Source organism: Polypterus senegalus, chromosome 10 (assembly GCF_016835505.1).
Source record: "Polypterus senegalus isolate Bchr_013 chromosome 10, ASM1683550v1, whole genome shotgun sequence".
In the NCBI taxonomy this organism is placed as follows: Eukaryota; Metazoa; Chordata; class Cladistia; order Polypteriformes; family Polypteridae; genus Polypterus; species Polypterus senegalus.
In genome coordinates, this window is record NC_053163.1 from 11,699,384 (window position 1) to 11,725,373 (window position 25,990).

General features: G+C 40.9%; 2 protein-coding genes across 2 annotated transcripts; both read right to left on the reverse strand.

Annotated features, from left to right (window-relative positions):
• Positions 1-419: 419 nt before the first annotated feature.
• Positions 420-10,358, reverse strand: LOC120536721 (zinc finger protein 184-like). The gene is made up of 2 exons (XM_039765181.1): positions 9,853-10,358; positions 420-2,972 (listed from the first exon to the last, which is right to left on the reverse strand). Exons 1-2 carry the CDS (start codon positions 10,253-10,255, stop codon positions 1,768-1,770), a joined length of 1,608 nt encoding a protein of 535 aa, XP_039621115.1. The 5' UTR covers positions 10,256-10,358; the 3' UTR covers positions 420-1,767.
• Positions 10,359-12,928: 2,570 nt separating this feature from the next.
• On the reverse strand, positions 12,929-21,458 carry LOC120536719 (zinc finger protein 235-like). Its single transcript, XM_039765179.1, has 3 exons — positions 20,783-21,458; positions 17,568-17,912; positions 12,929-14,163 (listed from the first exon to the last, which is right to left on the reverse strand). The coding sequence occupies exons 1-3, from the start codon at positions 21,228-21,230 to the stop codon at positions 13,103-13,105; spliced, it is 1,854 nt and encodes a 617-aa protein (XP_039621113.1). The 5' UTR covers positions 21,231-21,458; the 3' UTR covers positions 12,929-13,102.
• Between the last annotated feature and the right edge of the window lie 4,532 nt (positions 21,459-25,990).

A 25,990-nucleotide genomic window follows, 5' to 3' on the forward strand; every position in this document is an offset into this window, starting at 1 on the left:
TATTTTACACTCACACTGAGGAAACAAACCGTATTGATCTGAATAAAGTGGCCACTACTTTAGACAGTAGTAATTCTGAAAACTCCTTTAGAGGTGGCTTGGGTTTTGTGTCTCGCACTCATACTGGGTTAAATTCTCCAACAAAATGTTCCTGTAAGTGTTGGTTTCATGGTAGGTTGCAATTCAAGGTAAAAGCCATTTTGAATAATATACATATCCTTTGAATTTTTGTGTTTTATGGTTTGGCCTCATGCTTTAAGCCAAAAATGAGACCTACAGGACCACAATGGTGCAGTTTTCAGGTCCAGCCAATCTGGCTCCCTTCAGGCCTCTGACTCCAAGATTTTTAGTTTTATCTTCTAGCAAATATTGACAAAGGTGGATCTTTTTGTGGAGTCCCACAGTTTTTTTTTGGGGTGTTTTTTTTTTGTCTCTTTAGATCATATCTTGGACTGTAATTTCAAAAACAATTCTGCATGATCATGTCACTCTCATCTTATAATGCAGGAACTGATGAAGAAGGAGATGAATTAGGTAACCATCCACTGGCGGCACAACTAGATGAGATACAAACCTACAGCCAGTCTCATCCAAGTCTACCCACCATTACTCTGGGCTTCCCAGTGGAGCTTCTTATAAAAGTAAGGAAAAAAAAAATTCAACATTTCCAATCTTTGGTTGCATACAGAAGGCATGTCATTGTGTGAAAGCCAGCTACAATACCTAATTGTAAAAAACAGTCATGGGTTCAAAACAAATTAAATACAAACAATAGGAAATCATCAGCTAGTTACCTGGAGGTTTTTAGAGGTTCGTGTGAACTGTACCAAGGCACATGGCAGTAAATGGAAATAAATTGTGGAATGAACTTCCACTCAAAGGCCAGAAAACTGACTGATTAATTATGCTGAGTCAGTCAGGTGGAAAATAAGTTGGCTCGAAGGACACAAGATAGCTGAGTGTGTAAAACCAAATCTTTTACACTCACTGTGTCACAACCCCATGGGATTTTAGAGGTTCATTTGTGTACTACTCAGGCACTTAGGATTAAATGAAGTTAAATTGTGGACATGGACTTCCACCAAGGAGCCACATATCAGTCTGGTTAGTCATGCTGGGTCAAACAACTGGAAAATAAGATACCTTGAGGAACACATGATGGGTAGCTATGCAAAACCAAAAGTTTTACACTCACGGTGTCACATCATCATGGAATTTAGACCTTCATTAGGACTTTTTTTAGAGGTTCACATGTACAGTACCAAGGCACTTGGGATTAAATAAATGTATATTTTGGACGTGAATGTCTAGATAGAAGAGCTGGAAAACTGGTTGGTTAGTCAGACTTGGTCAGGCAACTGGTAAAAAGTTGGCTTGAGGAACACAGGATGGATTGCTATGTAAAACCAAACCCTTTGAACTCATGGTGTCACACCACTATGGGATTTAGACTTGCGATTTCAGGTTGGTTGATCTAAATCGAAAGTGTTGAGCTCTAGTTTGCTGTCCAGATTATGCATTTAGTTTCTTGGGGGTGAAAACCGTACTCTGGCATGGATTGTTTTGTTGCAGAACATGCACAGTGCCACAGATATAAAAAGAACAGCTAAAAGATCTTCACATTTCTCTAGCTTCCGAAATAGTGTCTACCTCTGTAAGGGTTGAAACCAGATCCTTGGGTTCTAAGAGGTGGTCTTCAGAAAGCAGCTCTTCTCCTGCCAACAGGGTTTTCTCATGTAACATGTAAAGAGTACAAAACATAACTCTTCATTCCGTCTCACTTTTGTGAGTCAGCAGATGCTCTTGCAAGTGAGACATCTTAAGAAAGGTTTTAGAGCAGTTGGGGCAGGTGTAAGGCTTTTGTCCGATGTGGGTCTTCTGATGCCGTTTAAGGTCTGAATTACAACGAAATCCTCTCCCACACTCCGGGCAGGGAAATGGCTTCTTTCCCGTGTGAACTAAGTCATGTCTTTTAAGAGCATACAGATATCTGAAATGTTTCCCACAATGGGAACAGAGGAATTGCCTCTCAACCTTATGACTCTTTTTACGGCCTTGCTTCAACATGCCCGTCTCCTCACAGTCCATGCGCTCATGTGGTTTCTCTACAGGTAGAACTGGCTTTTCTTCTGGGGGACTGGATATCTCGGCATCAGCAACCTCAGAGGACACACCACTGGTTGGCCACTCTTGAGGGTCAGGATTTTTTGGTGTGGACTCACTGACAGAAGGCACCTCACTTTCAGGCTGCGGCTTTACACTTGACTTCTCTTCCATGTGTATCTTTTGGTGTTTCCTCAGGGTTTCAGGGGTCTTTAACCACTTCCCACACTGAAAACAGCTAAGCATTTTCCCATTGATGTGCGCTGTCTGGTGTTTCTTAAGGTGGCTCAGCCGGGTAAAGCGACCATTGCATTTGTCACAGTGGAACGGTTTCTCTCCAGTGTGAGACAGCTTGTGCCTCTTCAGTATTTCTGAAGTTTTGAATCTCTTCCTGCACTCTTGACATTCAAATTTCCTTTCTTCACTATCGCTTCGCTGCTTACTTCTGTTCCCTTTGCTAAGTGGTTCCTGCAGGTTTGTATTCTCCAGTTTTGATTTTTCCAACAGCTCGTCTTTAGGTTGAAATTTCTTCTCACTGCAGGTCCCTAACATATTTTCCATAAAAGGAGCAACAGTGGAGGGACTTTCAGACAATGCCTGCATTTCTAACAAAAAGTGTGGTTTGGGGGCTTTATCTTCAACACGCTTGTATTCCTTGTCTAGATAAACAGTAACCAATTCTGACTTTGTTCCAGACTCACTTGGCAGAGAATCGTCAGCTTTGGCACCTCTATAAATGCCCCTGGCATGCTGCTCTGGACGCTCCAAACTTACATCTGGTGTACCATTGTGAGTCACCCTTTGTATCTTCTCAGGAATTTCAGCTGTGAGGTGGGAGTTTGATCCTTGAGACTTCGTCTTATCTGAGTCTGGGCAAGCAGGAGAAAAAAAAAAAAACATGTGAGAATGCAATTAAAACCTCTAAACAGAAAAGATAGACATATTTTACACTGAAAACTTAATAGTTTTAGTCTCAACCAAAAATTAGACTGAATTGTTTAATATGATGGGTTGTTTGGAAGTGATTAGTTTATTTTATTTTTCAAAATAAGCAGAGAAAGCAAATATTTAATGACCAAACTGCTGTGGTTGCTCTGAGGCCAAGGATTTGTGCTGGCACCTGGAAGGTTGCCGGTTCAAGTCTTGCTACTGTAAGAAGGGATCCTACATCATTGGGCTCTTAAACAAGGCCTTTAACGTGACAATTGCTCCATGGGCGCTGTACAATGGCTGACCCTGCACTATGACCCCCAAAAGTCTTGTGAAAAAACAATTTGCCCTTGGGGATTAATATAGTATATCAAATCAAAATTAAAAAAAAAAAAAAAATGGAATTCCTCTAAAATGGCAGGTGAAACCTTTCAGATGTAGCCTTAAAGGCCATGTCGTGACGACTTTTCCAGAGATTTTTAGTTGTAGTCTTGATTTACATAACCTTAGCTAGATGGAGGCAGTGGGCAGCGCACTCCTGTAATGACCTGTTGTCAAGTCTGATTTACTCCTAATAATGACATAATGGGCAGAGTGGGTATTGGATGCCACTGTCACGAGGGTGTTAGTCATTTAACCACAAATCTAAATCCTCTGTCACCCTGACTCAGATCAGGCAGCACAAGTTAACTTGTTTATAGTCATGTAGAGAGGGGGATACCAAGACCTTTAAAGGTCCACTACCAACAACAGTCAGTCAGTCATCGTACAACCCGCTATATCCTAACACAGGGTCACGGGGGTCTGCTCACACACTAGGGACAATTTAGGATTGCCAATGCACCAAACCTGCATGTCTTAGGACTGTGGGAGGAAACCCATGCAGACACAGGGAGAACATGCAAACTCCACTTAGGGAGGACCTGGAAGGCAAACCCAGGTCTTCTAACTGAGAGGCAGCAGTGCTACCACTGTGCCACCATGCCACCCACCAACAACAGGACATACTGTAATACTGAAATGGAAACTGAAATGGAGCCCCTGCAGATTTTGTTTTTTTTTTTTTCTTCTCCAGATATCTGAAGTTGTTTTTTTGTTTTTTCTGTCCTCCCTGGCTATCTCACCTTACTTTTATTCTACGTTAATTAGTACAGTAGTACCTTGACATACGAGTGCTCCAACGTACGAGTTTTTTGATATACGAGCCGTCACTAGGTCGATTTTTTGCCTTGTGTTACGAGCCAAAACTCGAAATACGAGCCATCAAAGAGCTTGTCGCCACACATTCCGAGGAACTGACGAGAGAGAAGTTGACGGAACTACAGAAGCGGAAACATACAGAGGTTTTGCTGGAGATCGGTATCACGGAGGAGGCAGAGGCGGAGGAGGTTACCTCATAAAGTGAGATAAAGGAAGTGTTTACAATGTGGGAAAAAGTTTCGACCTTTAGAGAAAAGAAACGCCTTGAAAAAGTTGCAACTGATAGTGCAGCGGCGCTATTTAATGACACTTGCCTAACTAATTTCAGAAACATTCTAAAGGGGAGGACTAAACAAAACTCCTTGGATAGGTTTCTATTGAAACACCTTGAGAATGAAAGTGAGGAAAGAGTGGCAAACAAGAAAAAAAAAACTAGTGAAGAAGAAAATTAAGTTAAGCAAAAGTGAAAGAAAAAAACATTACAATACGCTAATCAGCCTCACCAACATCTGTTTACTTCTTGAGATTCTCTTTTATGTATTAGGTTTTATTTTGTTTTGTATACAATATTTGTTCATTATAAATACATTTTTCTTATGTTGAAAACATTTAACAAAAAACTGGGGTGGTTTTTTGGGGGCTGGGACGAATTAATCTCATTTCAATTCATTTCAATGGGGAAAATTGATCTGAGATACGAGCATTTTGACTTACGAGCTCGGTCACGGAACGAATTAAACTCGTATCTCAAGGTACCACTGTATTGCCTAATTTATATTGTGTCTTTTTTTTCCTCTTTCTTCATCCTGTAAAGCACTTTGAGCTACATTATTTGAATGAAAATGTGCTATAGAAATAAATGTTGCTGTTGTGAACAAACTGAAATAGAGATAAAACCAAAATTCAGGGTTGATACCAATGATTGATCCACACTGTGTTGTATCTGATGATCGCATTTATGATTTTTATTTTAAGATAAGTGTATATTGTCATTCATATTTTGTAAAAATCACATAATATTTCAACATTATGTTATGTACTTATTGTATTTATTGTAGAGCGTGCACATTAACGTATGCACTCTTTTTTTTTTATATTTAAACAGCAGCACTATAGACTGATAACTGAAATGAGCAGAGACTAAGTTACAGTCTATGATTTGATTTGTTTTCACCTTCTTTGTATAGATTGTAATTTTGCAATAAAGGTGGAATAAGTTCTGACAGGATTTATCTTGGCTTCATTTTTTATTATGCAAACTGCAATTCTGGCAGGGGTGTGCTGACTTGTTATATCCACTGCACAGGATTTTTTTTACTTCTTGTCATTAAACATTTTTACCCTTTACAAATTAGTTTAGTTTTAGAAGCACACAGTGCAATATTTTATACCAGTAACGGCATACTTCACAATAACGTGTAGTGGATACACTTGACTTGAGCATTCCTAGTTTTCCTACTCTTTCGCTGTACGTTTATCATTCGTTTACTCAGAGGTTGATGCGCTTGCGACTTCCTGAGCGGCTCTTCTTTTATCCACCCTAGTGGCCCGCTTCTTCTCTTCTTTCGTCTGCATCTTTACGCATTAAAACTGATTAAGTCAGCTTTTGTGTTGCAATTACTTAAAACATTTTCTTTAATTTTTCACTTAAGCTGGCACTTAAGTCTTCAATCTGCCCCAAGAATGACTTAAGATATGAAGAGGTAGGGGAAGTGACGGCGAAGGTGGTAGGGAATGAGAACGGTGCCTGTACGCATGTGCCGCACGCCCGCCCTAATGCCGAGAGTTGATTCTACAATAAAGTAAAAAGAGGAATAACCTTGGAGGTCAATCATCAACCCCGAAAGCAGATAGAAGACATCGCGTAGTGTATGTGTACCAAATTTCAGGTCAACAGGTCAAATGGTTTGCGAGCTAAAGGTGATTTAAAATCCTGGGCAGACAAATGAACAGCCACCATAGCATTTTATATAAGACGATAATCATACAGCTATGAATGTCAGAGTAATCAGTTTTCTTTCAGACTGTCATAACTGAAATACATTAACATTCTCAAATAAAAGATCAGCTCATCACCAACTAATAGCAGGCCTTGGCAAAGGCAACATGGGCTTTTCACCATTAGCTTTAAAGGCAGGCAGTGTACTTGTCTGTTTCTTTTCCTTTTAGATTTTACTTTGCTCCAGTCTTACAATGTTCTTGTCACTGAAATAATGAGAAAGAGAAAAAAAAAACGGGAGTGGTCTACCCTCGACTTTCTCATATACTCGGATATGGGGATGGATATTTGAAGAGTAAACCGTAAGACAAGGATTATATTTTTATATTATGTACATTAAAGAGCCATCAACACCAAATCAAATCATATTAATAACATATTTAACATGTATTATAAAAGTAAAGTTGAATAAATTGGGCTCTGCAGCTGCATGAATAAAAGGTGAAGTACCACTTCTGGTTATCGGAAATAGCCCAAACGTTGATAGAAGTCTACGTTTGTACCTAATAATTGTATGCAAAATTTGGTTGACCCAAGTGAAAGCCTACTCAGTTTATCTTGTGTACACACACACACACACACACACACACAGAGTCAGGCAGAAATAATTCCAGAAATGGTATTTTTGGACTCAGGGAGGTCTAAAACATGGAGATTCATCAAAATCTCTAAATGGAATTTTTGGAGGAGTCCAATATTTTCCCTATACTTTGTATACGAGAAATTCAAGGAGGTCTAAAACGTCGAGATTCGTCAAAATCTCGACATCGAATCTTTGGACTTCGTATATGAGAAAGTAATGACTCCGAGGGCCACTAGAGGGTGACACTCGGGACCCAAGTTTTATAAAAGCAGGCAGTACCGTGTCACACTGAATAGCACTGGTGTCTCATGGAACCAGAGTCCTGGATTGGAATTTGGCACCCGACTAATAAATCCATGGATTGTTTTACTTGCACACTCACTCTGTGTCTGCGGACCACATCTCCAAAGTGTGGGGTGGGTGAATTATCAATTTTATTTTAGCCTTTGAGTGAGTGTGGATCTTGAGATGGACCTGTTCAAGGATTACTCTTCTCTTGTGCAGGATGCTACTAGGATAGGCTTCATCCATTTATGTCCTCGAATTAGATTAAGCAGGTTTTAGAATGTTATACAATATGTTGAGGTCCACAGATGTTACAGGGTATGGCCCCTCACCTTTCTTTAGTCATTAAGGGATTACTGATATTGTTTGTGCAATTTTGAATTCTGACAATTCAAACTATACTGTACATACATTTCCTGTGAAAGGCATGAGCACAATATATCCAGTGTTACAACTGCCTGCCATAGATGGTCAACCAATTTGACAAATACAGTGGATTCAGAAAGTATTCAGACCATTTGACTTCTGCACACTTTATCGTGTTGTAGATTTAGTTTTAAATTGATACATTTTGCCATGTTTACCCATTAATCTCCACTCAATAACTTAAAAAAAAAGTGAAAACATGCCTTCACACAAGTGTGCAAGTTTATCAAATGCACAACTTGAAATCTCTCATTTATAACTATCGAGACCTTTTGCTGTGACACTCCAAATCATGCCCATGTCCATACTGTTTGTTTTAATGATCCTTGAGATGTTTCTAGAACTTGACTGGGGACCCCTGTGGCAAACTTAATTGAATGGACTTTGCTTAGAGATGAACAAGTGTACATATTACAAGTGTATGTATTATAATGACTCATGATTCACAAAAAAATAAAGTCATGAAGTTCAAGAAACTCCCTGTAGACCTCCACTGTCAAATCGTGGTGAGGTACAGATCAGGGCACAATGATAAATCCATTTCTGAAGCTTTGAGAATTCCTCTCAGCACAATGGCTTCAATAATTGTGAAATGGAAGAAGTCTGGAACCACCAGGACTCTTTCTAGAGTTGACCATTTGGCCAAACCGAATAAACTGGGCAAGAAGGGTCTTCGTCAGAGAGGTGAGCAGCCACAACCCAATGGTCCCTAATAGACATTCAGAAGTCCTCTGCTGAGATAAGAGAACTTGTTGGATGGATGGCCACCACAGCAGCACCTCACCAATTAGGCATTTATGGCAGAGTGGAAGCCACTCTTTAGTAAAAGGCATATGACGGTATAAAGGACTTGGAGAACATAAGGTGAAAGACTCCCCTTATTGAACATTGAACTGTTTGCACTGAATTCCAAGAACAATGTCCAGTGAAGACCAGACACTCCTCATAATCTCACTAATACCCGCCGTATGGTGAAGCATGGTGGTGGTGGTAACATCATGTTATGGAGGTTCTTATCAACAGTAGGGACAGGGAGACTGCTCAGAATTGAGGGAAGGATGAATGTAGCCAAATACAGACAGGTCCTTGAAGAAAATCTGCTCCAGACTGGAGCTATGGTTCACCTTTCAGCACAACAATGACCCAAGGCATACAGCCAATATAATGGTGGAGGAGCTTCTGAACAAGTCTCTGGTTGCTCTTGAGTGGCCCAGAACATCTATGAGAAACCTGGAGATGGCAGTTTACAGACACTTCTTATCCAGTCTAACGGATCTGCCAGGAGGAATGGGATGTGTACAAAGTTTGTGGAGATTTACACCATAAGACTTGAAGCTCGAATTGCGGCCAACGGGGTTTCTACAAAGTACTGAATTTAGGGTCAGAATACTTCCATGAAAGAGAGATTTTTAAAAATTTATAATAAGTTTGCTAAGCTTTCTGAAAACATTTTTTTTTTTCACTTTATCATTATGGATGGGCGAAGTGGTGACTCCGAGGCTAGTGATCTGCGCCGGCAATCGAAGTTTCCCGTTTCGAATCCCGTAAACGCCTATTCCGTTGGGCTCTTGAGCAATGTCCTTAACCTGCAGATACGCTGGATTGGCACTCCAGCCACCGTAAAAACCTCACACTGTTCCAGTGTGGTGCTGAGGTGTCACCCGCAGCGTTCGGATCGTAATCCAGGTTGTTCCTCGTGTGGTGGGTGCGGCAACGCGCGATCAGCGCATGCTCCCAACCTCTCTCTCTCTCTCCTCTCTGTCATTCTGGGTTATTCGGGGTAGATTTTATGGGCCGAAATTGAAAAATATATCCATATAAAACTGAATCTACGTCACAATAAAGTGCACAGAAAGAGAAGGAGTCTGTACACTTTCTAAACCCACCATATCTATATATTTTTCGGTGAAAGACGCTACATATAACATAGGCAAACAATATTAACTCGCATAAAACGGCAGGAATGGCCGATTAAATACACATTCGCAAAACAGTCTCCATTCACCTAAATAGCATTAAGGGCACAGTACGCAAAATCAAGAATGAATCAACACTCAGTTAACCTGCAGAACCGAAAGCTACACGCCCAGCTGATGTTTTATGCAAATCGAGCAGCTGTTTTTCTTTTGCTTATTCAGCATTCATTTAGCATTCTATTTACGCACCTTCATGTGACTACGTGCGCGAGCAGGTCTTTTGACAAACTGCGCCCCTACAACCATATGATTCTTATTTTAGGCATTTATTTGATATTACGAACCAATCTGAGACGCATGCTTTTCGTTACTTTCGATTTCCTATTCCCAAGGTGGTGAGCAGCGCTTACCTTTTACTGCACCCTCGCCCCTCAACATGCGCAGCTGTTTCTGGAGCTCTGCACGGACCCTCGGCGCCTCCTCCACAGGATCTGTGGTGTAGCTGCTTGCCGCTTTCCCTTGTCCGTTATCCTTCTCCCCCTGTTCCTCTTCTTCCTCAGCTAAACCCACACTTGTCTTCTTTTTTTCGTCCACGGAACTCAGGTACTCGTGCATTGCCTTCAGCTCGCACTGGGAGATTTCCAGGCGCACTTTGAGTCCTTCGATCTCCTTGCCTTTACTTGCGATCTCGCGCTCGAAGTCTGCGAACCTACTTTCCACAAAAGCTGTCAGGTCGCCCAGCATCCCTTGCACTGCCGACTTCATTGTATCGAACTGTTCTTTAAAGCCAGCGAGAGGGACTGTGCCGGCCATCGTGTAGCGATTCTCCGCAAAAATAGCGGTTTGCAGCTTTCTCCACTTTCAAACTACCTCAGCGGGACCACGTGGAAAAAAAGACAATAAAAAAAGTGGCTGGAGCGGCTGGACTCGGCAGCGGGCGGGTAAGCTTGAGCCACGTGAGGGTGTAACCATGGTGACCATCAAGCGTGCTCTGCTGTACCGCCCCTCTGACTATGGTGGCTAATTTAGACCAAATTACATTTGTTATGCGTATCGGACAACTGAGATTGTTTTGACTATTGAAAACAATTAAACAAGTGCTAACAATACTTTACACATCATAAAAAAAGATTTAACTGAATCATATTTTTCCGCCCACCCCTCCGTCCCATGTTTTACTCAACATCGAGTGCGTTCTGTGAAGAATTTAAACAATAATAGATGTCCTTGCTTTATGAAACGTTTAAAAACAAGGCCATCCTTCTATCCATACATTATCCAACTCGCTAAATCCTAACTACAGGGTCACGGGAGTCTGCTGGAGCCAATCCCAGCCAACACAGGGCGCAAGGCAGGAAACAAACCCTGGGAAGGGTACCAGCTCACCGCAGGGCACGCACACACACAAACACCAAGCACACACTAGGGACAATTTAGAATCGCCAATACACCTAACCTGCATGTCTTTGGACTGTGGAAGGAAACTGGAGTACCCGGAGGAAACCCATGCAGACATGGGGGGAACATGCAAACTCCACACAGAGAAGACCTGGGAAGCGAACCTGGGTCTCCTAACTGCGAAGCAGCAGCGCTACCCATTGCGACACCGTGCCGCCCAAGGCCATCCTTTTCCTTGCTAATTCTTTTGGCTTCACAGCAAAACAAGCTTTATTCTCTAAATAATCATTCAACAAACTGCTATATAAGGGAAAAATGCTTTCACCTCTTTGCTCAGCAATGGGAGTCTCGTATGTTTGGGTTTTTATTATTTCTTGGGCTCCAAAAAATCAGTTGCCAATTTAGACAGATTATTTACTGTAGTTTGCCAAAAATCCCTGTGAAGAAATGCCTACTTATCACTAAAGCGAGTGCTATCTGTTTGAAAATATTCCTCAGCTGTCTAAATGCTGTTTGTCTGTTGTGCTAAATCGGCTATATGCCGATTTTATTGTTCACAGCCTGCAGCCAAGTCTTTGGTCCCCCATCAGGTCCCCTGATGGATGCTACTGATAGTAAATCAATGAACTGTGAACTGTGTCACTACTGACCTTACATATTATGATAGTTTAGGCTATCTTAATTACTTTGAAAGTCAATTATATCCATGGGGTGTATTTACTTTGTCACATACACTTTACACCCAGAGTAAAGGGGTCAATGTCACTTAACTCTGTAAAGGGTATTCTTTACAGAAAGGCACTACATAAAGTAAAAGGAAGGGTTGCTATCATGGTATTTTCCTTTCTAAAGGTTAAATTAAACGTGTAAAATGACAATAAATAGAGCTCATCATCATTCGTACAGCCTTTGTTGATTTTCATAAAGTGTATGACTCAGTTCATTAAGTTGCCCTGTGGGACATCCTGAGACCTTGTGGGACATCCTGAGACCTTGTGGGATCCCCTCAAAGTTGCTGGATGTAATGGCCAGCGTATACACCAGTACTGTTAGTGCTGTGTCCAGTGGAGGCAGAACTGGTGTTCTTCTCAGTTGATTCTGAGGTTCGTCAGGGGTTTGTTCTTGATCCTGTTTAATGCATGCATGGACTGGGTGTTGGGCAGGGTCATGGGGTCCAGTGGCTGTGGGGCATCTGTTGGTGAAGAAAGATTCACTGATCTTGACTTTGCTGACGATGCTGTGACCTTCGTGGAGTCAATGAAGGCTCTGATCGGGGCTCTCGAGAGACTGAGCGAGGAGTCTGAGGGTCTGGGCTTGCGAGTGGCCTGCATAAAAAAACCAACAGCCAGGCCTTTAATGACCTTTTGGACACAGCTATCATCAGTCTGTCTATTTGTGGAGAGAGTGTCAGTCTTGTTGGGGGCTCGGCAGTGACATTCAGGTCTCTGGTGACTCTTCCTATGAAGTTAGTAGATGGATTGGGAGAGCATAGGGGTGTCATGAGGTTGCTGGAAAGGGGTGTGTGGTGCTCCAGCTGTCTTTACAAAAGGACAAAGGTCCAAGTCTTTAGAGTCCTGTTGCTTCCTGGAGTGCTATATGGTTGCAAGACATGGATGTTATCCAGTAACCTCAGAGAAAGATTGAACTGCTTTGGTACTCTGTCTCTTCGGACACTCCTTGGGTATTTCTGGTTTGGCTTTGTGTTGCTCACGGAGTCCCGATTGAGACAAGTTACCTGCATTGTGAGGGAGCATCAGTTATGGCACTATGGCCATGAGTTGCGATTCCCCCAAGGGTGATCTGACTTGCAGGATCCTCATTGTTGAGAACCTGAGCAGCTGGACCAAACCATGGAGACACTCACGTAACACCTGGCTGTGGCAGAAAGATGGTCATTTCTGGAGGGTGGGGATGGACTGCATGTCTGCCTGAGGGGTCGCTGATCAGGATCCTAAGCGGTTTCGTCATGTGGTGGGTGTGGCAATGCACTGTACCGGTTCATGCTCCTCAACCAGACCTGGCCAGATCATCATTCTTGTGTGAGGCAACCCATAAAAATGAAAAAATCCAACACTTTAGAGTGGCACATAAGAAAAACGCATATTTATTAGTGACAAATAAGTACTAAGAAAAACAGAAATAAGCACCTGAGACGGACAAAACATATCAGTAGAAGGCACATCTTTCAGTGATATCTTGTCTCAAATCACCAAGATTTTCTGAAGTTCAGTTATGTTCAAGTGTTTAAACCAACTCTTTGCATCAAATGGGGTTTTCTAAATGAATCTGATAGTGTCTTTGAAGTACAGACAGCTGACTGAAGGGTTTGCCACATGTTTCACAGGCATATGGTTTCCTTCCAGAATGGACCTGCATATGCCGCTTCAGATTAGACAGCTGTTTGAAGGTGCTGCTGCAATGGGGGCAGCTGTACGGCTTCTCTCCTGTGTGAATTCGTTGGTGACTCTGGAGTATGTTCAGTTGTCTGAAGGCCTTCCCGCATTCAGAGCAGCTGTACGGTCTTTCCCCGGTGTGGATCCGTTGGTGCGCTTTTAGGTGAGACAACCGATTGAATGAACTTTTGCACACCGTGCAGCTGTATGGCCTCTCCCCAGTGTGGATCCTCTGGTGTTGTTTGAGGTGGCTCAATTGGTTAAATGCACTGTTACACTGGCCACAAACAAACGGCTTCTCACCTGTGTGGATTCTCTGGTGGTTCTTCAGTGTGCCTGACGTTTTGCACTTTTTTCCGCAATCGGAACACTGAAAGTTCTTTTTTCCCGTGCGAGTTCTCGCATCTGATTTCTCTGTTATTTTCCTATTTCCAAATCCACACAGTTGCTTTTTACGGTTGTTAAGCCAGTTTCCAAATTGCTCATCTAAACGGACTGTATCTACACCTTCCATGCAATTTATTTGTTCGTTTTCCATGAAAGGCAGACTTCCGTGTAAGGACCCTGGCATAATATGTTTACCTGGATCATTAGCAGAGAAGTGATCAGGGGTGCACACAAATTTAGTAGTCTGTGGCATAAAGGTTAAATCCATGCCATTATTTCCATAACTCTCCTCTTTGATTTGACCAGATCTGTAATCATAAGCTTCCACGTTACTAGGATCACATTGTTGGTGTGTGTCATCACTTTGCAGATCACCAGACTTCACATTCTCTTCTGAAGAGTGGCTGACCTGCACAAAGACATCACTCGTTTCCTTAAAAAGTTCATTCTCTGTGCTTCTCTTTACTGCAATGTTAAATTCTTGGCTGAAAGTCTCCACCGAGTTTGATTCTTCACTTTCAAAGAAAGACGCAGCTTCTGTTCCTGTGTAAGAAGAAATTCAGATATGTAAAGGTTTACAACTGGTGTACAAACTGTGATTTTTCTCAAGTAAAAAATAACAGCCTTTCCTGTATCCAATATGGATTCCCGTGCAGAACTCTGCTGAGATTTGGCATCATTCACCCTATCACCTAAAAAAGCCTGCCCATCCAACAAGGCATGACATGTTTTAAGGTCAGATTTATACGTAGTGACATGCTGGACACCTCCTCACAGCCCTCACAAGGCAAGGAAGCTTCCAGACCCTAAGAGACTCCCCATTAGTTCTTCACAAAGCCAGCCAAATGTTTTGGTCAAACAAAACAGAGAGAAGCTGCTATGTTGTGTTGCATCGCATTGTGTGACATTACAGGAAGAAGATGTGCACAGTGATACTTGAAATCTGCCAAAGATGCAACAAAGAGTTGCATCATGATAAGAAAAAGAAAATAAGTAAGCAATACTCAAAACAACCCTTAAGCTATGCCTAACAAAATATCTACAGGTGTGGCCTAAAGTATTTGCTCTGCTACAGTGTTTTCAGATAATGTATCAATTGTTAAATTATAAAATTATATTTTACTTACTTGCATTAGAAGAACACAAAAACACTGGGGGAAAAAGCCAACTCTAATGTTATTTCATACAGAACCCCTAAAAGGGTATTAACTAAATCATTGGCACTCATGATTTAATATTTGGTGGCACCCTCTTTGGAAAGGACAACTGCAGACAAGTGCTTCCAGTAGCAATTAATGAGTTTCTTGCACCTCCAAACTAGAATGTTTGACCACTCTTCTTCTGCAAAATACTGAAGGTCTTCCAGATGTGATGGGCACTCCAAAATTCCTTGGGAACCTTTGGATTTCATGGCAGTTTACATAGGTTTAAGACAACCCGTGCCATAACCTTTTTTGATCAGGTTATCAATGTGTTGAGTCATGGGATACAAGACCAATCCCTCTGGTGCAGGCTTTCGGCTGATGACATTATGGAAGAGGAAGTGGAAAGGATGTTGGAAGAATGGAGAAGCACTCTATAAGACAAAGTGCCAGGGGCAGCAAAGCAAACCCCAAAACATCAGTGGTCCACCTCTATGTTTGAGTGTTGGGATACAGTAGTTTTCTTTGAAGGCTTCATTTTTTCCCCATAAACATACCTATGATGTGCTTTAACAAAAAAAGGTTTATTTGGGTCTCATTTGTTCAGAGTACCTTTTCCCAGAAGAATTTTGGTTGGTTCAAATGTGTTTTGGCCACTCTAGTCTGGCTTTTTTATGTCCCTGTGTCAGAAGTGGGGTACTTTGTGGTCAGATAGTGCGAGTTGACATGGATGAACCTTGTGTTTGATGGTCAGTTAGGATCTGTTTGACAGTTGTTCATTGGTTTTTCCTCCATCATTCGTGCAATCCTTCACTGCAATCTTTCATAAATTTTTTGTTTCTGTTCATGTGCAGGAAGGTTGGCTGCAGTACCATGGACCTTAAACATCTCGGAAATGTTGTGTACAGTGGACCCAGAAACATGAAGGTCTCTGAGGTTGGACATGGAGCCATGTAATTATTTATACTTTTCTACAATTTTGTTTCTCACCTCTGCAGACAATCCTTTGCTTCTCTGTCTTTTTCTCTATGCTGATTGGGGTACACATGGAACACAAGCCAAATCATCTTTTCTCTGGTGATTTTTAAATTACTGGCACTTGTAACTTGTCACAGGTGATTTGGAATGACCTGCTTAAAAGATACAACTTCGATAAAGGGTAAATTATTTTATTGCTACCCTGTACAGGATTTCTGTATGAAATAAGATTAGATTTGGCCTTTTCACAGTTTCTTTGAGTTTTTTCAATACAAATAAATGAAATACATGTTAACATCGGTAATTTTGTAGCCTCATACATTTTTTGGAAGAATTGGTGCATTATCTGAAAAAACTGCAGCAGTGCCAATATTTTGGCCACAACTATAAAGCATGAGAAATTTGACAAACAAGAAGAGACCATTTAGACCATCAAGCTCATTGTTTTAGTTGCTAACACTGTCCAAGTATCTGCTCCAGATACTTCCCAAAGTTCGACAAGGCAACTGCAGGTCTTGGTAGTTTATTCCTAATTCTCACAACTGTTTCTCTATTATATTATTAAATCCTGCAATGAGACAAGACTTTTTTGAGATTTTTTCAAGTCCCGTAAGACTTTGCCCATGAGATTTTTTCAAGTCACGCCCTCCTCTCAACCATATTCAACCGCGCACACGACCCTCTCGCCTCTCATTAATGTGAATGCTTTTGTCAGACACAGTTCCTGTGCTCTCAGCTCTTATAAATTTTAACCTTTTCCTCATTTTAAGTTCCCAATTAAAGAAGATGTATTATGTCCAAATCTTATTGAAGAACTTCATCCTGAAGGGTTATCAACAGAATAAATGAGTACATAGGCAATGCTAGCACCAAGAGACAATGAAGTCAAATGAATTAACACCAAAAATGTTGATCGGTTACACCGCAAATTGGTTAAATGCGTATCAATAGACTATTCTGAAACAGTTGGTGGGCAATTGTGTGGAACACGAAAACATCAACTTACAATATCCCAAAGAATATCTACAACTGTTAACACCGTCCAGTCTTCCAACGAACTAATTACTGTAGAAAGAAGGATGTAACCAAGAAAGGTAATGTAGGAAATCTTCCATAGATAACATTAGACAACAAAGGAGATCTTGATATGCCATTCATATTAAAACATTAATAGTTTCCTGTTAGAATAGCCTTTGCAAAAGACAATTAACAAATCTCAGAGCTAAACATTCGAAAAAGTTGTTTTATTCAATAGAGAGAAAGAAACGAAATTCGATCACGGCAGTTATACGTTGTGTTGTCACAATGAAAGTCCAAACACAGAATCAAATTCAGTGAGATATTGATGAAAATTAAATAAAAAAAAATTGTTTCTACTGAAGTTTTACAGTAAAAGTGTAAGCTTAAAAAGTATGTGTGTGTTAATTTCAAAGCCAAACGGAACAAAATCGTATTATTCAATGAATCACTCTAACGCAACATGAAACATAATTTACTTTCAAATTATTACGTTTTACTATTTTTTAATATGGTTAATTACTCACTATAAATGTAAAATAGTTTGTTCTATTATGCATATGTAGCAATTCTCATGAAAATAAAAATCTTTTTAAATTGTACATCTGTGTACGAGAGCAGTAGAAACGTAAAGAAACGGGGGTTGGCGAACGAAGCGAGCAGGGGACAAAGGCCCCTAGTTTGTGTAAAGAATGATTTTCTGGTTTCAGTCCAGAAATAATATTTTATTTATACAACACCTTTCCCTTGCTCAAGGCGTACACATTTTTAGACAAGTGAGTGCACAACAAGTAACATGGATTTATTTACCTTGATCATGGATAGAGTAGTGTTCAGGGGCACAAGCAGAATTAGAGGTCTGCGAAATCAAGTGTGAAACTGCCCAGTCAGCTCCATAGCTCTCCTGTTTGATTGGACCAGACTTCTGTGCATGGGCTTTCACCTTATCAAAGTCACTTTGCTGTTCTTTGTTGTTAACTTGCCAGTGGCTCGACTTTGTACTGCCTTCAGAAGAGTGGCTTATATGCACCCGGAAATCTCTCTGTCCCTTCAGCTCTTGTTCTAAACTCCTTTCTCCTCGGATGCTGCATTTTGGGTAGAAAATGTCCTTGGAACTTGATCTTTCAGTTTCAAGGAGAGCTGTAGCTTCAGTGTCTGTGTGAAGGAAATTCAGACAAGGGTTCAATTTCAGTTTAAAACAGCAAAACAAACCTTAGCTCAAGTATTTAGAACAGTGTTGTTGCTTTTATATCAGATCAATCACTGTATGCAAATACGTATTACAGATTGTATATCTGGTTTCAAGTTTGTGGTCAGTTATGTGGCATCTTAAATGACACTGCAGTATCTGCTTTTCTCACAATTTGACTTGACTGCATTCGGATATCACTTCCAGGAAAACCATTTTGGTAATTTTGCTTGGGTAGTTTCTGATGTTAACAATGAATGGACAGGTTTCTGTCTAAGAAGAAAGAGCTGGGGCCAGATTGTCCATTATAAGTCAAGTCTAAGGAGGGCTGTGCGCTCTCCTCTGACTTGGAGAGTAGGTACTGTTGAACTCTGGACATTCGTGAGGCTCTATGAAGAAGATGGCTTTTTACAGGCAACTACAGACTCTCAAAGGAAGACAAAACAAGACAAGAGAGAAAGAAATGTACAGGCAGACAAACAAGGGGGCAGCAAGGGCAGTAGAAAGAGCCAAGACACAGGGTTTGCAGGGGGTGTCTGAAACATTGGACACAAAACAGGGAGAGTGAAGGATTTTTAGAATAGCAAACGCTAGGAACAGCAGATGAAAGATGGGCAAGGTGTGGTCTTGAACGAGCTTGACAGGATCAGGAAAAGATGGAAGTGGTATTTTCAAAAGCTGTTGAATGAAGAAAATCCAAGGGTAGTATTTTGAGATGGAGTCCCAAATGAAGGGCTGCAAACTTAACCAACTTTGTCTTATACTGCTATCCAAATCTTTAATATACATGTTAAAAATAGCAGTAGCCCTAACACTGCCCCTTGCTGGACACCACTCTTAACATCGGCCAGTTCTGATGAGGTTCCTCACACCATCACCCTTTGCCTCCTGTGTCTGAGCCAATTCTGCACCCATCTAGAAAACAGCACCCTGAACTCCAACTTCTTTTAGTTTAATGCCCATCCTTTCATGTGGCACCTTATCAAATGCTTTCTGGAAGTCAAGATAAATAATATCATAAGCTCCACTTTGATCAAATCATTTTGTTGCTTCCTTATAGAATGCCGGCATGTGAGTAAAACTTCCCTCTTCTGAACTCCTTGCCATGAGTTGCTCAGTATTTTCCTTAATAATTTCTTCTATTAATTTATCTGTTCTCTTTGCACGAATCATTCTTGTTTCTTTATTTTCTCCTGGTGCGAGTTTGAAGTTTTACTTTTGTTTTGGCTCCGTTTCCCTTTCAGCAGGTTAGTTATTTATGTTCTTTTTCCATCCTTATTTTGACACTGGCTTGATGCAGAGTTTGGATATCTACATAAGATTTTTCTTTCCATTTCTTCCTTTATTTTGGAAGCACATTGCATTGCTATTATGGCAGTTTTTTTTTTTTAAAAAGATCGTTTATGTGTCTGTTATGAATCCTTACAATATTAGGAAGAAAAATATTGAAGGCTGGGGTTCTGCTGCTCATTGAACTGGACAGCAATTAATTAATTTTGTCGGAGGTGGACTCCGATCAGATTCTTGAAACATCTCAAGGAGAATTCAAGGAAACAGGAGGCACCTGAGCACCATTTGGAGTGCCCCAGCAAACGATCTGAATACTTGTAGGAACGAGATTTTTCAGTTATCGATTTTTAATAAATCTGCAAACCTTTCTGAAAACATGTGGTCACTTTGTCATCATGGTTTATTAAGTGTGAATCACTTGTCAAAAACGGCAAATTTATCCATTTAAAATGCAACCCACAACGCAATAAATTGTGCAGAAAGTGACAGGGTCTGAATACGTCCTGAATCCTCTGTACTTTGCGACTATTCTATATTAGTGCTAATGTGATGAATTTATGAAATCAGTGAAAATTAAAAAAAAAAAAAGTTTTATCACAAAACTAGCAGTCATTTGTATTCTTATTACATTCTGTCATATGTCGTATGCATTGTGTGCAAACGCATCTTTTGACACTGTTGGACACTTCAGTGATGTTCCTGGAATCTTTGGATGTTTTGGGTCTTTCAGCATCACGCCCCTTCATCCAGGTGACCCAGATGGGATTGATCAGACCTCAGCTTTTGTCCAGTTGGCACACCATCTACTTGAACACACTTCTCTCCGCCGCTTCAGTGATCTTGCAGATCTCTCTCCTGTCTCTCATGCCCTTCAATGCCCAGGTGACTGAGGGCCTTAGTCAGAGAGGGGCTGCAAACCTCCAAAGGGATGAACCTGGCGCTAAACTAAGGTTGCCCTCCAAAAAATGCGGGTCTGCCATTGGGTGGAATCCTGGGTGAGACATGACAGGTACACTACGATTCTTCCAGTTATGCAAAAATTAGTCAGTTTACCAACAATGCAATACGGGAAAACACAATGAATTAATCGCTACATATTCAAATAGTATATGACGTTACTTTTAACACAGCCAAAAAGTAAAGGAGTAATTGCAAATCCAACACTGTCTGTGGCAGACAATCAAATATATTCTCCAAAAAGGCCTTAATGTATGGCAGTCCTAACACAAATAACGTAAGGGGGCTGCAGCCACTGCATCCTACACAATTATGGTCCAGAACCCCGTATATTTTGAATAATCTAAAATCTAGAAATACTACCAATATTGTTTTGCTAGCTTTAATACTCAAATTAAGGAAGCTAAGCGGATCCATTTTTTAACAAATTTATAGGCGTGATTAAGGAATTACGTATTTAAGGTGGAGTGGATCAAAAGGTTCAAACACCTCATCAGTATAAAGGACGAGCTGCCTAGGGACTTCAGACAATTAAATTACAAGGATCTGGAATATTAACTCAATTAAATTTTAACGTATCTTTGCCTACCTCCTGCGGCTGCATCTTGTCCCACGACGGGCACCGGTGTCACCTCATCCTCTTTTTTGCAAGCCGCCAGTCCCGGCTTGTCTTGCAGCGGAATCTTTTTCGTCTGATCTGCTTTTCTCTTTCTCTCCACTGGCAAGCAATCGGCTTCGGTGTCCTTCAAAGTCCGTACAGACAGGGCATTGATGCTCCCCTCCTTTACAGATATTAACTCGTCATTCACTAACTTGATACCTCTGCACGCAGGGTTCGAGATCGACTGCTCGTAACCCCGCTCCTTATTGTAGATTGTCAGGCACTGTCTCAGATATTCGATCTCTTTATCTTTGCCAGTAATTTCAAGCTGTAAGTGTGTGAACCGCTTGTTTACAAAGTCTGCAAAGTCGCACAGCACAGCATCCACTGCCGCCCTCAGCGAGGAGACCTGCTCTTTAAATACATTCACGTCCATTATCCGCAGGGTCTCTTACTGAGATTCTTCTTCTTCTTTTGTTATTTGACAGCTTAGATAATTTTGGTATATTCTTACTGAGATTCTATTAGTGTTTCGGCTTTAATACTTTCTTCTTGGTTGCGCTGGGAAACTGGAACTATTTCCGGTTATACAATTTATCAGAATAAAAGTCCTCTTTTTAAAACACGAATGAGGCTTGATTTGCTTACAATAGGTGTGGCCAACTTCGATCTTGGTGGGCGACGGTGACTGCAGGTTTTCGTTTTAACCATTTTCTTAATTGGTGACCAGTTTTTGGTGCTAATAAAGTTATTTTGTCTCAATTTAAATTGACTTTCTATTTAAGACTATGATCCCTTAATTGTTCCTCGTCAACCGAGAGAAATACAACAGTCCAAATTAAATGCTGGGTCACCAACAGGGTCGCCCCGTTTACTGAAATTATAAATTCCTGCAAAAATAACGTGCACGGCAGAGCAAAACGGAAACAAAGTTGCCGTCGGCTTTCTAAAGTTAGTGACAAGGCTTTGAAGAGCAGTGAAGCTTCGGGTAAGAAAAGGGCCGGCGCCACCATTAAGACAAATGCATTCACCTATAGGGCACAGATCATAAGGGTGTAGAAAGTCATCTTCTCGGGTTGGCGTTCTAAGAAGTTTGACCCAGGTCTTAAAATAACGTGGCACCATGAAAGAGCTCCAACCAGCAGGTTGCAAGACACCTCCTTCTGCGAGCGTCTTGCACTTATAATCCTTGGACGGGAACAGGTGGAGTCGCTTGCCCTCATTGCGCATCCTCTCGGAAATATGGGTGGAAAATGAGACAAAGCAGTCAGTGAAAGTGTCTCTTCGGTGTACTGAAGTGGTAGAGCTTACCTCTGACACGCCCGTAAGTTAACCCCCTGAAGTGTATGGTTGACATCATCCATCCATTATCCAACCCTATATATATCCTAACTACAGGTTCACTGGGGTCTGCTGAAGCCAGTCCCAGCCAACACAGGGCGCAAGGCAGGAAACAAACCCTGGGCAGGGCGCCAGCCCACCGCAGGGCACAAACATTGACACACACCAAGTACACACTAGGGAAAATGTAGCATCGCCAATGCACCTAACCTGCATGTCTTTGTTGGACTGTGGGAAGAAACCGGAGCACCCGGAGGAAACCCATGCTGACACGGGGAGAAAATACAAACAACATAAGAATCACAAATGTTTATTACAATCTTCTGCATGGCTTATTTCTGTGAAGCACTGACAAATAAATGATGACAACACCCAATTCATTTTAAAACTGAAAGTGGATGTCCGTCCCGTTATATTTGACTTGCGCTTTGTAGACCGCCAGCGGATTAAAGAGTCTGAAGATCCGTCAGGAGCCTTTACTTCATACTGCGACATCGAAGAATAAGCAAAAAGAAAAATAAAATAAAAAAGTTTGCTGTTTATTCTTCTCTCTGTTTTATACATTGGGAATCTTATCCTAATTTGAAAATAATGGGCTTCACTTTGTACTCCCCACTGTAACATGTCTCTGCATTTTTAAAGCTTAGTTTCTAATATTTGTCATGTGGGAATATAATCAGGCAGAAAGGGTTTGGGTCAGTTCTGAAATACTTCGTCATTACGGAGTGCACTTACTTTTTCTTAGGCATTTTACAGTAAAAGCTAACGAATATTAATTTTGCCGCAGCCTGCTGTCAAGTAACACGTTAACGGCTGCCGCTCCCTAAACCTCTGCAGCTCAGCCTGCTTTAGCGTTATTGTTACTGCATTGCCGTTTTATGCTCGTCCTGACACTTGTGGGGGATTTGCCCAATATGTTACTAGGCATTGCCTTGGTATGGTTGTGAAAAACGTGTATATTGATTTATAGACACGCAGTAATATTTGCGTAGGCATATAATTCAACTTTTTTATTTGAGAAGTTGATCACAAAATATCAGTGAACACATATTGGCAGATAGGACAAGCTATGACTTTTACATTCGGCAGAATTTTAATGCAGCTGATAAGCTACAAGAAATCATTGACAATTTTTTTTTAATGGGTACTGTACAATCGCCTTCATTTTTTTTCATTATAGTTCATCAACATATATTTGAATATGTCTTTGAACAAACTCAGCTATATGGTCAATTTTAATTGTTATGTTTACTGACGTTACTGATGGGTAACGACAACACACTATGAGGAAAGTGATTGACGAAAATGTACCTGACTGTCAGTACAGGATACGTTCTGAAAGCCTGGCACTTAATAACAAAATGAAAAATGTAACTATGGAATGCGATTGTTTTGTAAGGTGTTTAGAACAGTTATTAAACAGCACAGAATGCAGAGAAGTGCATCAACTGTCCAATTCAGTACCCACTGTTTCCCACTGGTAGAAATGTCAATCAAACCTTAAAATCAGTGATGTTTAAAGATCTGTGATTACACAAAAATTAATAGTAGAGCGGGTTCATCTCTACGGATCATTGCAAGGTCCAAACTTCATTCTTTTAGAAAAAATGCAATTACGAAGGCCTCTACTCGCAGGGAAAAATGTGGGGGTTGGTGGCAGAATTGGTACTCCAGCCACCATAAGAAAAACCTTTCACTGGTTCCATTCCGTCTGAACTAGTGTGGTGCTGAGGTATCACCCATTGCATGGCTGCATTCGGGTCTTAATCTGGGATCCTCGGTTGATTTGTCATGTGGTGGGTGCAGCAATGCGCTCTATCAGCGTATGCTCCTAACCTAACCTAGCGAGCACGCACCAGCAGGAGATCAGCTGCATTCCCTCAACGGAGAGCTCAAGATATACGCGGCATTATAGCGCATCTCCTCTGTGTTCTGACAGTCAGGGAAAGGAGTAAAGCCTCATTGTCTGAGTGGGCAAAAAATGTATACAATAATAAAAAAATAATAAAATTGTAATATAGAGGGTAATGGTACTGTATATATTGCTCTAAATGGTCACAAATTGCTCAGATTAGCGTTCATTTTTTGAGTTGAAGTATATTAAAAATCCCAACAGAATAACCAGGCAACAAGGCAGGCTGGATACCTTATCTCAGCTAAGTGAAGAAGCAGATGTGTTATGTAAGATTAGTTGTTAGAATCTGATCAAAGACTTTGCATTTAGTAAAAGCAAGAGAAAAAACTTCAAATATAAATGAACTGGAGCTACACCAAGATAAACATTATTTTCCATCTTACTGTAAGTTTTGTTTCATTAGGAAAAATAAAATCCTATTTTATGGTTTATAATTGTTTATATTTTGAATCAGATACACATGGGGGCACCAAAATCTTTTACGTGATTAGGACTTCTAAAGGTTCTAAAACAACCTTGGTGTTGCCTTAAATATACGTTGGTTTCTCAGTCAAGTTTTCTTTTATAAATGTCAACACCATCTACAGTGGATTGAAAGAGCTAGGACTCTATGAGTGAAGCATCTAATTTTGTTTTATTGAAACTCGTTTATCACATGGGACACTGCGCCTGTCAGAGTTAGTTAAATTTTGTTATACATCAGACACTGGAAGCCTCTGATGAATTATTTTCGTCCTTCCCAATCCTTAGCAGCGAAAAATAAACAGACATCATTGAACTTTGACAGTTTGTGTGACTTTTAAACAAAAGGCCATGAGATGTCACTAGAGAGGTATCAAATTTGTCAAAGCCTTAACACCATTTCCAACATAATTACTTCACATGTACTGATGCTCCATTAGGCTCCAATCAGCCCATCGCTATTTTTTCTCCTCCACTCATCCCCGGCGAGATTTGTACTCTTACACCTAACTCCAGCTCATCTGGGTAAGGCATAGACGTTCTTTTTATACTGGACACAGAGTACTTCAGGTACCAGGACATAGAGAGCACCCAAAAATAGAGATCATAAATCTTCTCAGAACCTTCTGGCAACACCCTCGGAACCCAATGGTTGTTGCATGACCCCACAATTCTCTGCATACCCTGTGGATATCGGAATGGGTACCGACATTCAGGCACTTTGTTTTCAAGCAAATCAGGAGAGCAAATAGAGCACATTTCCTCCACCTGTCTCTATGCACACCATACCCTGTCAGCCTCCTGGCCAAGGTTGGGGGTTATTTGCCTCTTCTTGTTCAAAACCAGGTAAGTAACCTCAACCCACTCTGGCCTGGACACAAAACAGATACCGTAGATAGATAGATAGATAGATAGATAGATAGATAGATAGATAGATAGATAGATAGATAGATAGATAGATGGAACAAACGGGGAAATTTGGCTTTTTACAGAAGCTCACTATATATATATACAGTGGTGTGAAAAACTATTTTCCCCCTTTCCTGATTTCTTATTCTTTTGCATGTTTGTCACACAAAATGTTTCTGATCATCAAACACATGTAACCATTAGTCAAATATAACACAAGTAAACACACAATGCAGTTTTTAAATGATGGTTTTTATTATTTAGGGAGACGATTGTTGTAGACGATTGTCGCGAATTCGCATCAAACCGCTTGCAGGCTGAATGCAGCCGAGGTGGCATGCGTATCCCGCCAATGCCGGTTGCTGCGTATTCGATACGTTCCAAGGATTGAATTGAAAGTGCTTCTGCTCCCATCTAGCGGTCTTAGTGGAAACTACAACCACCTGATTGAAGCGAGGTGGTGGCGTTTCCATGCACGTGGATTTTGGCTGCTCACTTCGCGAAATTGTCCATATCTGAGGTAAATTGCGCTAAGATAAAAATACATATAAGCTTATAGTTTTCTTCTA

Coding starts and splice junctions, on each gene's coding strand:
- LOC120536721 (XM_039765181.1), bottom strand. CDS start 10,255: ATGGCCGGCACAGTCCCTCTCGCTGGCTTTAAAGAACAGTTCGATACA. Junction 2,973..9,852: donor GGGCGAGGGTGCAGTAAAAG/GTAAGCGCTGCT, acceptor CTGCTTGCCCAG/ACTCAGATAAGACGAAGTCT.
- LOC120536719 (XM_039765179.1), bottom strand. CDS start 21,230: ATGGACGTGAATGTATTTAAAGAGCAGGTCTCCTCGCTGAGGGCGGCA. Junction 17,913..20,782: donor ACAAGATGCAGCCGCAGGAG/GTAGGCAAAGAT, acceptor TCCTTCACACAG/ACACTGAAGCTACAGCTCTC. Junction 14,164..17,567: donor CTACTCTATCCATGATCAAG/GTAAATAAATCC, acceptor CTTCTTACACAG/GAACAGAAGCTGCGTCTTTC.